At 39.3% G+C, this 14,580-nt stretch overlaps 1 protein-coding gene across 1 annotated transcript in view; it reads right to left on the bottom strand.

Annotated features, from left to right (window-relative positions):
* LOC101657505 (sulfotransferase 1 family member D1-like) overlaps window positions 1-14,580 on the bottom strand; it is a 21,617-nt gene that overhangs the window by 2,743 nt on the left and 4,294 nt on the right. The window contains exons 3-6 of the mRNA XM_004703176.2: window positions 10,779-10,876; window positions 8,175-8,301; window positions 4,467-4,561; window positions 1,229-1,409 (exon numbers count right to left, since the gene is read on the bottom strand). Of these exons, the coding sequence (XP_004703233.1) occupies window positions 1,229-1,409; window positions 4,467-4,561; window positions 8,175-8,301; window positions 10,779-10,876 (501 nt within the window). The remainder of the gene's footprint in view (window positions 1-1,228; window positions 1,410-4,466; window positions 4,562-8,174; window positions 8,302-10,778; window positions 10,877-14,580) is intronic.

Genomic DNA, 14,580 nt, shown 5'->3' with positions numbered 1-14,580 from the left:
TGTGCTCTGATCAGATATGTCCCTCTCCCGGAGCTACAGATTCAATGCCATCCTTCGAAATAAATCCTTCTGAGGGGAGGGGCAGGTGTCCATGTAGTAGTTGGGATTGGGCCTGGCCCCTCAGACTGCTCCACTGGTTCCCTATCCACCAGCTTCTCACTCTTTGTCTATACCCTGCTGTGCATGTCTCACACAGGGGCAGCTCTTTCAGCTTGAAGTTCAGAAAGAAGACACAAAGAACGAGGTCCCGGGGATCCAAGCAAACATGCAAAGAGTGTAAAAGAGCTCAGCAGAACTGCAACTTCACAGTCAACTGAACGACACCCCAAACAAATGCAAAAGAAGTCTTGTGGATTTTTCCATCACTGAGAATTGTTAAGTTAATTTTTAGATAGACAGCTTAGGAATTACAAGAAAGCTTCAATTTCTCCCTCTCATGCAGACAATTCAGTTTAGTATACATTTATTAACAAGGGCTAACTTGTGCAAGATTGAGTTCAATACTGAAGATTCAATGATTTACAGTAATAACAATGGTAGACTCAACATGATTAGACTAGCAACATATTTAAGATGACAAAGAAATTTTTCTCTTCTTCACTCTCCTTCTTCCTCTGCTGTTCTGGTTAGTCAATAAATGTTGTTCTTGGAGGATTCTTTATAATCCTAAGACCTTAAGTCTTATGCATCAAGCTAGAAGACCGAACGTAAGCGCTGAACATGCTGTTAGGCCAATTAACAGAGCTGTCTTATGAACACGTGGCTCTAAACCTTTAACTTAAGAAATCAGCTCCCAAGAGGTGTTTGGTTGTATATACGCAGCTTCCGCATCATTTTTGTATGCTTTTTTTGGGTAAATTTATCTAGTACACAATTTTGTCAGTTCAGCTTTTTAAAGGTATACAATGTATTAATAGCAATTCTGATAATTAGTTGTGCAGCCCCACCTATAATCAATGAGGCATGATTTCCCAGCTGATCTCATGGGGCACAAGCTTCTGATGTTTTCAAAGCTGACCTTATTCAGGCAGAGATCATTTTCATTAGGAAATTTGTCTTGCATCAAAGACAGACTTTCTGTGTACAAATTGTTTCTTCTAAGCCTGTTTTTCTTCTCATCATGTTAAATGATTTGCCATTTATTATAATATCACTGCTTTCTGTGTACCCACCTGCTTCACAATATGCTAGAAAGTGGTTTTTAAAAAAAGTTATCGGATGCTCTTACCCTTCCTCATAAAGGGAGACACAGAGTGGTCCATTGCATCTTTCTCCATGGTGGTGTAATTTGCACTTGGGTTCTGCTTCATCACGTTGAATGAGGTGTGATAGAGGATTTTAGCCACTGTTTCTTCCGGCAGGTCTTTGTCCAGGAACTCTAGCAACTTATGAATGTTGCTCTTTGGGTCCTAACAAAATCATAAAGGAAAAGGGTTATTTTACGTATGTTTAGTCATTAGGTAGGCTATGTGTTTAATAAGATTCTGCTATGACAATAGAATAGAGGAAATAGATTCAGCTTTGAAAGCGAGTAAGGCTCATCGAACTCAGATGGTAAAGAAAACCACTCTCCAGGTCACAGGAGTCAGTTGTCATCACTCCCCCTTCACTCTCATGATGTAGAATATGCTGTGTCTCTGACCTCCACACCCAGATCATCTCAAAGAGAAAAGGGATGTGCACAGACGACCTGACATAGATTTAGAAAATATATGAGAAAATTAACAGATGGGTATAAATAGAACACTTCTCAAATGGATTATTCAAGTAATACAAACTAACACACTTGTTAAACCAAAGTAGATATTGAATTATTTTTCCATAGTAATCATCAAGTGGAAGATGAAAACTAAAAGGTCAATGCTTTATAGATTAAACAATAGAATTGCATTGCCTTTCCACTCTGTTTCTCATGGAAGAAGCTACCATATTGCTACTAATTTTAGGTGTGGTCATAGATTGACCCTATGGGCAACAGAATGAAACCTGCCTGGTCCGGCACCATCTTCATAATCATTGCTACAGTTGAGCCCATTGTTGAAGCCACTGTGTAAATCATATTCCAGGGAAATGACAATTATAGCTTCAAATTCAAAGATTTTGCATGACAGTGGAGGAGACCAGCAAAACATAAAAAACATAAACAGAATCATTAGAAGTTGTGGTATGACAATAAAAATAAGGGAGGATTGTAACAGATTTCTAGGGGAGATTATTTGACATTGTGGTCAGTAACGACTTCTCTGTATAATATAAGGTAAAACTTGAAGAATAAGAATTTAGTCTACGAATAATGGGAAACACCCATGCAAGTAGACTCACTCCCTGAGAAAGGGAAATGTGGCACAAGAAGAAGTTTGAATTATGACGAATTATATAAATTACCTTAATGACGTTATAGTTTATGAGGAACCTGTGTCATTGATAGATTGTAAATCAGAGTGGACAAACTCTGATTTAGTCTTCAAAAGATAATTATCTCTGCAACATTCTGGCTCAAAGCAGCCAAGAAGCAGAGAGGAACATAGGGCCAGCCCCACCGCGAGACACAATGTCTCTCACTGACCCATAGCGCTACAGGGGACAGCACTGGTGACACTGTGACCAGACCGAGCTGACCAGACCGGGCGGAATGCTAAGGGAATGCAGCATAGCAGCAGTGAGAGTGAAGCAAGAAGTCCTGAGTAAGACCAAAATTAGACTTTGGCATGGCACCCCTCCAGACTCAACTGGAAACACTCATAAAGGTCAACAGACAGACCGGAACTATGGATAGGCTTTTCTTTTTTCACTGTCGGTTTTGTTGTTGTTTTGTTTTCTTTTGTTGTTACGTTTCACTTTGCTTTGTTTTTGTGCGTATTATTGTCCCTGCATGTCTATCTAGAAAAGATAGGCAGGATAAACAATCCGGAGGAGAAAACGTGATTGACAGTTCCAGGGGGTGGGGGTGGGGTGCAAGGGAGAGGGGAGGTTGGGGGGAAAGTAGGGGGGTGCCAACAAACCCAGGGACAAGGGAAGAACAAGTGATCTAAAATCTACGGTGAGGAGGGCATAGGATGCTGGGGGTGGGGGTGGGGGAGCGGGAGGTGGCTTGATCAAGCGTAGCTGAGAGGAATTACCGAAACCCAAATGAAGGCTGATGATGATAGTGGTACAAGAAGAAAGTAAAAGGAAATAGAGGAAAGAACTAGAAGGCAAATACAGGTCTAAATACAGGCATGTATATATGCAAATACATTTATGCATAATCATAGGGGAATAGATCTATGTACATATATTTATTTGTAAAGTATTAAGGCAGCAGGTGGACAATGGGCCTCCACTCAAGTACTCCCTCAATGTAAGAACACTTTGTTCTACTAACCTGGCACTCTGTGATGCTCATCTTCCCTGACATGATCACTGAAGACAAAATGGGTGTATAAGCAAATATGAAGAAAGCTGATGGTGCCTGGCTATCAAAAGATATAGTTTCTGGGGTCTTAAAGGCTTGAAGATAAACAAGCGGCCATCTAGCTGAGAAGCAACAAAGTCCACATGGAAGGAGTACACAGCATGTGTGATCATGAGGTGTTGATGGGATCAGGTACTAGGCATCAAAGACCCCCCCCCAAAACCCAAACAAAACAAAATAATATTGATGTGAATGAGAAGGAGGAGAGAGTGGAGATCCAAAGTCCATCAGTATTCAGGTGGACATCCCCTTACAGAAGGGTTCAAAGGAAGAGACAAGCCAGTCAGTGTGCAGTAAAGCACGACGAAACACACAATTTTCCTATAGTTCTTTAATGCTTCCTTCCCCTCCGCCCAAATCATGACCTCAATTATACCTTACAAATCCATCTAGACCAGAAAATGTACACTGTTAAGATAAGAGCTTGCAACACAGGGAATCCAGGACAGATAAACCCCTCAGGACCACTAATCAGAATAGTGATACTAGGAGGGAAATGGAAGGGAGGGGGCGAGCAGCGGGGAGAAAGGGAGAACAGATCACAATGATTGACATATAACCTCCTCCTAGGGGGACAGACAACAGAAAAGTGGGTGAAGGGAGACAGTGGTCAGTGTAAGACATGAAAATTTTTTAATAAATTATCAAGGGTTTATGAAGGAGGGAGAGTGGGAGTGGGAGGAAAAATAATGAGGTGCTGGTACCAAGAACTCAAGTAGAAAGAAAATGTTTTGAAAATGATGATGGCAACATATGTGCATATGTACTTGACACAATGGAGATATATATATATATATATACACATATATATATATATATATTGAGATAAGAGCTGTAAGAGCCCCCAATAAAATGATAAAAAAAGATAATTATCTCTGATTGCATAATATGTGTTACTCTGAGGACTGAATGGTCGAAAGAAAGGTATTGTGAGTGCAAGAATTGATAGGATAATACACTAATAGTATTGAGATTTCATAAAAAATAGAGAAAAAATGATATTGTCTCTTACTTCTTTCATGTCTTCATAAAATAGGTACAAGATGCGATAATCTTTCCTCTTCTCCCACCAGTTCTTCACATGCTCATACCAGGAACCAAAACACACTGAATTTAAAGATAATTTTTTTTCAAATTTTAACTATTTAAATGAACAAGCATTGCTAAATGTAGTAAGTCACATTTTGTCAACATACTATTGATATCTATAAAGATATTATAAACTAAGAAGTATATGAATAACCTTACTTATTCTTGCTAATTTCAAATTTAATTAGAAAGGAGAAAATAACTTCAAATGAATAGAATGAAAAGTACAAGAACATGGACGATATGGGTAATGCAGACAATAAGTGATATGAAAGTTTATAGAGGGGGGAAGTGAGAAATCATAGGATGGATGGAGTTAATAAGAAAGGGATATGGAAAGGCTGGAGTGTATTTGGAACTAAGAGGAAGAATAGGGCTTGGCCAATGCTGAGAATTAGGGTGACGTTCTGAAAACAGAACGGTCTAACTAATGGCAAAGGTGAATGTGCGTATGCAAGATGCCCTTGAGATGCAGTTGAGCAAGAATGAAATTTTCACAGGATAATATTGAGAAATAAGGCTGCAGATATGAATCCATGGCTAACATACAGTGTCTTCATTTAGAGATGAGGATATTATTTTGTTTGTAGGGTGTATTAAAATATATAAACTCAAAAAAAACAAGCTCTCTGGCACCAGTTGATGTCAACTCATAACAACTCACAGGGTAGAGCAGCCTCTGTGAGTTTCCAGGACTGTAAGCCTTCACTTCAATGGAGAAAGCTCCAGTTTTTCCTGAGGAGCAGCTCGTGGGTTTCTAGCGGGACTGCTGTGGTTAGCAGCCCAGTGCCTATCTCACCATGCCACCAGGGCTCCGGTTAGAATAAATCGATATTATTAAATATGGTTTAACACGGTGGTATGGTTTGTAAAATGTCTTCAGGTGACTCGTTTAACATTAGAGACTCTGAAATGAATGATAAGCTATATAGACCGAAATAATAATAATAATGATCAAAGTTTTGCGCTTGTTTCTAGTCATTTTCTCTAGGAGTCTCACAAATAAGAAACAATACTAAAGATTTGAAATGAAGATGAAAATGTGCACCCATTCCATTGCATTCTACTCTGTAAGGGCTTCCGTTTACCTGTGTTTCAATCATGTGAATTTTTGAAAATGTGTGCTAATTTGTTTCCTTGACTTTTGTCTTGGTGCATTCTGACTCATACGGTGCATTTCTGCCAAAGATTGTCTGGAAATTCCACTGAAATATCTCTATGATGTCAAGGACTTACAATCATTCATTGTTGCTTGGTACATTGAGTTTATGCTTAAGTTTTATAGCCCTTCATACACCCCAACAACTATAAGCTCTTTAAATCTGTATATCCAACAGAATGACGTGATAGTGGAGGCTAAATTGAAGGGCACTCATTAATATATAATTAAATTTATATTATAAAGACCAGGCCTAGGTTCATTTCAAGTAAAAATTCTAAAAAATTAATTTAAATCATTATGATAATACATTGAGATTTAAGGGGAATTGATGTCAAAACGCAAACTTCATCCATGATTTGAGAGGACATGTGGATTGCTGTTGTGACTCACTGCCGTCACGTCAATCCTGACTCAAGGACAGAGTGGAATGCTCCTTCGGGTTTCCAAGACTGTCTGTCTTTAAGGGAGTGGAAAGTCTCAGTTTCCGCCATGTCTCAGCAGGTATGTTCAAGCTGCTGACATCTTTAGCAGCCCATCCCACAGCCCACTACACATCAAGGCTTCTCAACTGACAGCTAGAGAAGGAAAAATGATTCTATATTTTACAGCACAAACTAGTAGAAATATATAAAAAGTATTTTAAAGATAAACTTGACTTGAATAGTTAAATCCTTGTCAATTGATCCCCACTCTGATGCATATTGGGCCTGATGTGGTTTTCAACCTCTTCTGTTTGATTTTTCAAATTGCTTGTTGTTTTTTTCCCCATATTGTTGTTTATCTCAGATGCATTTTGTCATTGGGGGTAATCCTGTTGTATGTTTGCTACATGGTTTTCTATTTTGTAGCTTAGGAAACCCAGGATTGATGAACCTCTAAAGACAGCAAGTAGAATAAGGGCTCCTGGGGGGCACCTGTGCGTGTGTTGGGGGGAGGGAGCTGTCAAGAGGAGCTGATGTCAAGGAGTTCAAGAAGGAAGAGAAGGTTTTGAAATTGACTGTGGTAGCAATTGTACAATACTGCTCAGTGAGTTTGAACTATGGAATGGTATGATATCTGTATTAACTCCCAATAAAATGTGTTTTTTGAGGGATGGGGGGAGGCGAGGGCAGTATTTAAAAAAGAAATCCCAATTTGGTCATACTCAAAGAAATCAGTTTTGAACACGTTAAAGTTTATACAGTGAATTTCCACACGGCTGTCTTGCAGGTATTTGAATACATCCTGTGTTTGCAAGTGAAAAAAGAACTTGAAAAATGCCTGGGGGAACTATTGGGAGAGTTACTGCGAGAGATATACATATGTGTCTCTGCAAAGGAAAATAGACATGTAAAATTACAAAGCATTGGGAATTTAGTCCTCACTCAAGCATTTGTATGGTTCATTAAAAATAAATAAAATAAAATGAAAATAAATGAACACATGTACAAAATGTAAACAGTATCATGGCATGGATGCACACTCCACCAAAAGTGAGATGCTTAAAACAATTGTCATTAATAACTTCTTGTTGATAGACGCTGCCAGTTCTGATTCATGGCCGCCCTGTGAACAACAGAACGGCTCGACTCCACCCTCACAATTGCTCTTATGTTTGAGCCGTGGCTGCAGCCACTGTGTCAATCCATCTTGGTGAGGTTTTCCTCTTTTTTGATAACCCACCAGTTTGCCAGTACAATAACTTTGTACTAGTAAAATATTCAAGAAATTAAATGATGTATTTCACTGTGCAATTTTGCTGTAAAATATCTTCAGAAAGTGTTAAAAAGCAATGGCATGAAGACTAAGGTGCCCCTGGCTCAAGCCACAGTATTTGTAATCACCCCATATGCATGGAAAAGCTATCCAGTGGATAAGGCAGGCTGAATATGAAATTATGGCCTTGAATTATGGTGTTGGTGAAGAATACTGAATATACCATGGTCTATACGAAGAATGAAAAAAATGTGTCTTGGAAGAATTACAAGCAGAATGCTTCCTATTAGCTAGGATGGTAAGAATTCATCTCACTTACTATGGGCATGTTATCAGAAGCCAGTCCATGAAAAAGGACATCATACTGGGTAGATGGTACATGAAAAAAATGTAGTGACTCTAACAATGGGTTCAGTAAAGCTACAGTTGTGAGGATGTGGAAGAACTGGATATTGTTTATTCTGTTGTCATAGGGTCACTGTGAGTCAAAACCAACTGACAGCATCTACTAACAAGAACAAAACCAATAAGACGTTGAAACTATGGTGGGTTCAGAAATCCATGGATCGCATATTCCAGAAAAGTGTACTTCTCTAAGGGAAGACGTAATTATTCTGCTTCTTTTATCTTCTTCACAAAGTATTCTTAAGATGTTGAGCACATGTTAGGTTTATAATAAGCACCCAATTTACATTTCATATTTCTATATCTATATCCTTCCAAAATAAGACCTTTCACTATGAAAGACCGTGATTAAAGAAGAGTTGCACCAACCTTTCCCAGTCATGAACTTGTCCAGGAACTCTTCCCAGGTACCAGGCTCTGGGTGCAATTTTGCCATTTGGTAAAAATAATAGTAAGAGACAGCCACATCTTTGGCATTTCGTGCCACATAGATCATCTGTTAATAAAAGTGGAAATTTAGCATTTTATTTTTGTTTTCTAATAATTAGAAAATATTCGCTTGTCTTGACAGAATGCTTAGTTTTATCTTTCTATTCCTAATCATAGCATTTATATCTACTTTTTTGACATCCAATAGTCAATACTATACAAATCATTCTGAAACACAGAATTCACTCAATCCTACTTTTTCTTCAGCCTTTAATAAGAAGAAATGCAGTGACTGCCTGCCCTTCTATGTTCACTTCCCACAATCTACACAATGCGCTTCACTGTGTTGAAAACGTGTAGACCTTTGGCATATGCCTTTCTGATTCACATCTTTCCACTTACGTACATGCCATCGTCTCTCTGTGATGCCCTTCTTGTACTCTTGACAATGCTACTTTCCTCAGGACGCTAATAACGTTCTTCATCTATTAGATTTCCTTAGCTCATCGGCAGGGTCTAGACTCTAGAATCTCCTTTTTCCTTCATCCGCTGCTGTTTATAGTACATGCGGTGGTTAGATTTTATGTCCAACCTACCCACCATGTCTCAGACTGATGATGCCTCCTTGTTTGTGTGGTCTTTTTATAACCTCCCCTCTCTTGCCTTTCACTGGCTTTTTAATTGACATTTTGTGTCTGCCTCCAGGGGCAGCCCCATGTGGGCTGACAACTCTGGAAGCTGCCGGTGCCCTTCTGTGTTCCCACCCACCTTGGATCCACTTGACTCTCCACCCGCTAGCCTGTGACCTCTCTGCTTCCTGCTTTACCTTTCTGCTTCCTTGGCCAGCAGTCATGTGATGGAGTCTAAAGAGGACTCTGGCTAGCATTGGACACATAGACTGACCTTGGGCTGAGTTGGGAAGCCTTCTTGATATAAAACGATTCCTCCATTAAAAGGTCTTTCTTTTACATATGTGAGCATCACTGGTTTTGTTTCCTTAGATAACCCAGTCTAACACACTAATACTTTGTAATTATTTTAAAATATGTTTGTCATGGTGTGAGGTTTTCTATGTGACCCTATGCAACATGAGGCAAAGGGCACAGACTTTTAAAAAATCATTGCACTCTAATAGCAGAGGGAGGCAAAAAGCATACAGAAGAAATTCAATAGTTTTCAGAGAAATTAAATAAAGGAAATAATGTACTAAGATTGCAGAGAACATCAAATTTATTTTTGCATTTACAACACAAGTACAGTAGCCGATAAAATCAGGTCATGATGCTACTGTAGCTTAGAATACAACATTTTGTGAGTCATCATGTTATATATAAAAACATAGAAACAAAATTAGAAGCTTAATATGAATAGCTATCACAAGTATACTGTTGCATAAAGTGCTAAACCTTCAAAAGCATATACTTTATGACTTCAGACAAGCACACGCACAACAGAACAAACGCTGCTGTGTCCTGAATTCCCCATGGTTAGGTGGGGGTAGGGCTGTTGTGATTCATAAGGTGTTTACTGACTGCTTTTTAGAAGTAGATAGCCAGACCTTTCTTCCTACCGTATCGTAATCTAAAAGCTCTGCTGAAACCTGATGGCACCACAGGAAGTCCATAGGCAAGGATTGATCCCAGGTCTTCTACACGGATGTTTACAATTCTACCACTGAACATAAATCATGTTCTTTTGGGGTGCTGGTAATATGGAAATTGAATAGTGCTTCTGTAAGATTGCCATGAACACATTGTGGTGTTAATCAAAAGTTGGAAACTGGAGTTCATCTAGATGCCCCTGGGGGAAACGGCCTGAAAATCTGTTCTCTGTAAGTCAGTCATTGAAAACCTTATGGAGCATAGTTTGACCCGGACACACGTGGTTTCTATGAGTCACAGTCAACTCTGTGGCAATTGATATTGATATGATTATAGCTAAACAGGCAAACTAACTGGTGGTGAAAGTTTTCAAAACTGTGGTAATCTTAATGAGTGGAGATTGCTTCCTGGAAGTGGGCGAGGAATGGGCTTTTGCAGTGCTAGTAATGTTAATCTGGGTACTGATTTCCGGATTATGCCTGTTTTACAAGAATTTATAACACTAAATAATTATGATGTGTGCATGCTTCTCTCCAAATATTATACTTCAATATAATGTCTATTAAATGAAGTCACAAATCATACTTCACATTTTTCCGTTGAAATTAGTATGATACAGGAAAAATTACATTCTGGGGTAATTTGATTATTGTTTCAAAGAAGCTGACAATGAGGAAAAAGATTTGTTAGTGTGACAGACGTCTTTGAGAATAAAAATATGACATATACTCTATGTTTTAGCATTGAATTCAATTCCTGTCTTTAGTGTTTGTGCCCAAGACCCTCTTATATGCACTTGTACTAGTTAATTTCTGGGATAAAGGGTGCATATTATTATTTTCCAAATTATTTATCCATTAGTCACAGAACCACATCTATCCTTCTGAACAGCTGGTAAAGAAATAAAAGCATAAACAAGGATAGCCTTCACGAAACTTGTTACCTTGCAGTCATTCTTCCAGAATGAAGAAGGGAGAAGTTGGACAGGCAGATGGGTTTTTATCAGTCGAGGAGACTGTATGTTTTCCAGCTGTTTAATGCCTACAGGTACAAAAATTAGAAAAGCATATTATAAATGTGTGATCACAAACATCAGTTACAATATAACCTAAGCCTTCGTAAACTTTAATCTCACTCTGTGGTTTCAAATGAGTAGAATCCTCATATGCTCCTAAAAATCTACCACGAGAACACAAAATGATAAATCCTGCATCATCAGAATGCTTTATGACCTATTACCTATCATTTTTTGATAAGCATCTTTATTACCTAATTTTTGTAAGCATCTCAGATAGAATGCCATCGTGGAGCAAAACACATAGTGAGTCAAGAGGTCTAGAAAAAAGATACCCAGATTTTTCTTTGTTACTTTTCTCTTTTTACCAATTATAATATGGAAATTGAAATAGGGAATTTAAAAATTCCTTTCCAGCTTTCTGATCTTCAAAATCTACAATCAAAGGAAATCGAAGATAGGTTTATACTTATCTTCAAAAAGTTTTCATGTAAAGCTATATATTTCCATAATATCTCTCCTTGAGTTGGTAAACACCAGCTAACTAGCTCTCGAAAGCCCGGTGCCATCGAGTCTATTTCCATATTCATAGTGACCCTAGGACAGAGTCGAACTGTTTCTGTGGGTTTCCAAGCCTGTAATTCTTTATGGGAATTGAAAGCCTTACCTTTCTCCCGAGGAATGGCTGGTGATTTGAACTGCTGGACTTGTGGTTAGCAGCTCTACACATAACCCACTACTGCACCACGGCTCCTAGTGAACTAGTATTATACATACATTTATATTTAATGACATAGTGCATTTTGTTACCTAATGATTATACAATCTGTAAGTGTCAAAGATGTGGTTGTCGTGGGTGCAGCCATGTCAGCTACGCTCACCATAACAGAACTGCACAGTCAGTCCTGCTCCGTCCTACTGATCACTGTATGTCTTAGCCCATTGCTGCAGCCACTATGCCAATCTGTCTTTTGAGGACTTTCCTCTTTTTGGTTGCCCCTCCACTTTACCAAACTTGATGTCCTTCTGCAGAACTGATCTCTCCTGTCCAAAGCATGTCGGACTAGGTCTTGCCATTCTTTCCTCCACGGAGCACTCTGGCCATACTTTTTCCATACAGACAAGTTTCTCCTTTCCGCAGTCCATGGTATTTTCAACATTCGTCTCCAGCAACACTATTCAAATGCACCAGTTCTTCTTCGAGCTTCCTTCTTCAGTGTCCAACTTTCACGGCATATAAAGCTATTGAAAACACTGTGGCTTGGGTCAGGCACACACTAGTCCTCACAGTAGCATCTTTGCTTTTCAAGACTCTAAAGAGGCCTTGTGCAGCCGCTTTACCTAATGCAATGCATATTTTGATCCCTTGACAACTGCTTCTATGAGCGTTGATTGTGGATCCAAGGAAGACAAAATCCTCGACAACGTCAACCTTCTCTCCCCTTATCATGATGTTGCCTATTGTTCCAGTTGTGAGGATTTGGGTTTTCTTCACATGGAGTCGTAATCCATACTGAAGGCTGTAATCGTTGATCTTCATCCGCAACTGCTTCAAGTGGTCCTCACTCTCAGCAAGCTAGATTGTGCCATCTGCGTACCACATGCTGATAGTAAGCCTTCCTCCATCCTTATGTCACATTCTTCTTCATGTGATGCAGCTTTGTGGCCAATAGCTCAGCATACTGATTTCACAAATACGGCGAGAGAATCCAACCCGCCCCCACCTTTCCTGATTTTAATCTGTGCAGTATTCCCTTTTTCCATTCACACAATTGTCTCTTGATGCATGTACAGTTTCCTCCTGGGCATGATGAAGTGCTCCAAAATTCCCATTCTTATCAAGGGTATCCATAGTTTTTTATGGTCCACAGAGTCAAATACCTTTCCATAGTCAATAAAACACAAGTAAACATCTTTTTGGTAAACTCTGCTTTGAGCCAAGATCCATCTAATATCTGCAATGATATCCCTCGTTCCAAGTCCTCTTCTGAATCCTGCCTGAATCTGGCAGCTCCCTGTCAGTGTACTGCTTCAACCATTGTTGGATGATCTTTAGAAAACATTGATCTGCTTGTGATATCAATGATATTGTTTTATAGTCTGAGCATCCTGTTGGGCCACTTTTCTTTAGAATGGGCCAGTTATGGATCTCTTCCTGTCACTTGGCCAAGTAGCTATCCTCCAAATTTCCTGGCATAGATGAATGAATGCTTCCAGGGTTTCTTCAGCTTTCTGAAACATTTCAATGTTTATTCCATCAATTCCTGGAGCCCTGTATTTGGCTAATCCCTTCGGTGCTGCTTGAACTTCTTCCTTCAGCACCTTTAGTTCTTGCTCACATGCTACCCTCTGAAGTAGAGGGATGTCGACTAGTTCTTTGTGGAACAGCGACTCTGTATTCTTTCCATCTCTTGATGCTTCATGCATGGGTCAATATTTTGTTCATAGAATCTTTCAAGATTGCAATATGAGGTTTGAAATTTACCTGAGTTCTTCGGTTTAAGATATGCTGAATGTGTTCTTCCCTTTTGTTTTTCTAATTCTAGGTCTTTACACATTTAATTATAATATTTGGCTTGTCTCCTAGAGCTGCCCTTTGGATTTTCCTACTCAGTTCTTTACGTTCATTCTTTCTTTCATTTGCTTTAGCTGCTCTATGATCAAAACCGACTTTCAGAGTCTTCTCTGATATCCAGTTTGAGCCTTTCTTTCTCTCCTGTCTTTTTAATGACCATTTGTTTTCCTCATGAACGATGGATTTGATGCTCTCCCACAGGTCTTCTGGCATTAGTGTTTAAAGGAGCAAATCTATTCTGAAGATACTCTCAAAATTCAGACTCAAGATCGCATTTTGCCTTTTGTGAATGTGTTTTTATTTTCTTCAGCTTTATCTTGAGCTTACATGTGAGCAAACGATGCTCTGTGCCACAGTCGTCCACTGGGCTGGTTTTAGCTGCTGACATTGAGCTTCTCCGTTGTGTTTCCCACTGATGTAGCCAGTTTGATTCCTGCGTATTCCACCTAGAGAATTACATGTGCAGAATCTCCTTTTGCGTGTTCTTCCCTTTGAAGTAGGAGGTCAAGTCCTTTATTACCGGTTCTTGGTCCGGAAGCTCTACTGAAACCCATTCACTTTGGGTGACCTACCTGGCATTTGAAATACCAATAAAATCGTTTCCAGCATCACAGCAACACTCAGGCCACCAAAGTGTGACAGACACACAGAGAAGTGGTGGGTTGAAGACTTACAGCTACTCTGTTAAGAAAAATATACTTTATAAAATCTGTTCTTATACAGATATTATCATTGTATGGGCATGTAGATGAGAAGTGTAATAAGGTTATCAGTGTAGTATATTTCTAACAATCCTAACAAAACAAAGTCATAGTCTTGGAATCAATTCAGACTCATGGAGACCCTACAGGACAGAGCAGAACTGCCTCTCCAGGATTCCTAAAGATAGAAATCTTTACAGAACAGATTGACACAGTTTTCTCTAGGGAGCTACTATTGGGTTCAAATCACTAACACATTCATTTGTTAGCATTGAATGCTTTACCACTGCACCATCTCTCAACTGTCTAAGTGAACGTTTCATTCTGACTCTTCCAAACATCACAAAAGGTGTGTGTGGCATGGCCAACCCCACTATGAGACGAGATGCTCCTCACTGGCCCATGGCCCTGCGAGGGACAACACCAGGGACACAGTGTGGGAATTGCGCCTGAT

The sequence above is a fragment of the Echinops telfairi genome, unplaced genomic scaffold, assembly GCF_000313985.2.
Source record: "Echinops telfairi isolate 266 unplaced genomic scaffold, ASM31398v2 ScPeMD7_7468;HRSCAF=8506_0, whole genome shotgun sequence".
Lineage (NCBI taxonomy): Eukaryota > Metazoa > Chordata > Mammalia > Afrosoricida > Tenrecidae > Echinops > Echinops telfairi.
This window is presented reverse-complemented; position numbering and strand designations above follow the sequence as displayed.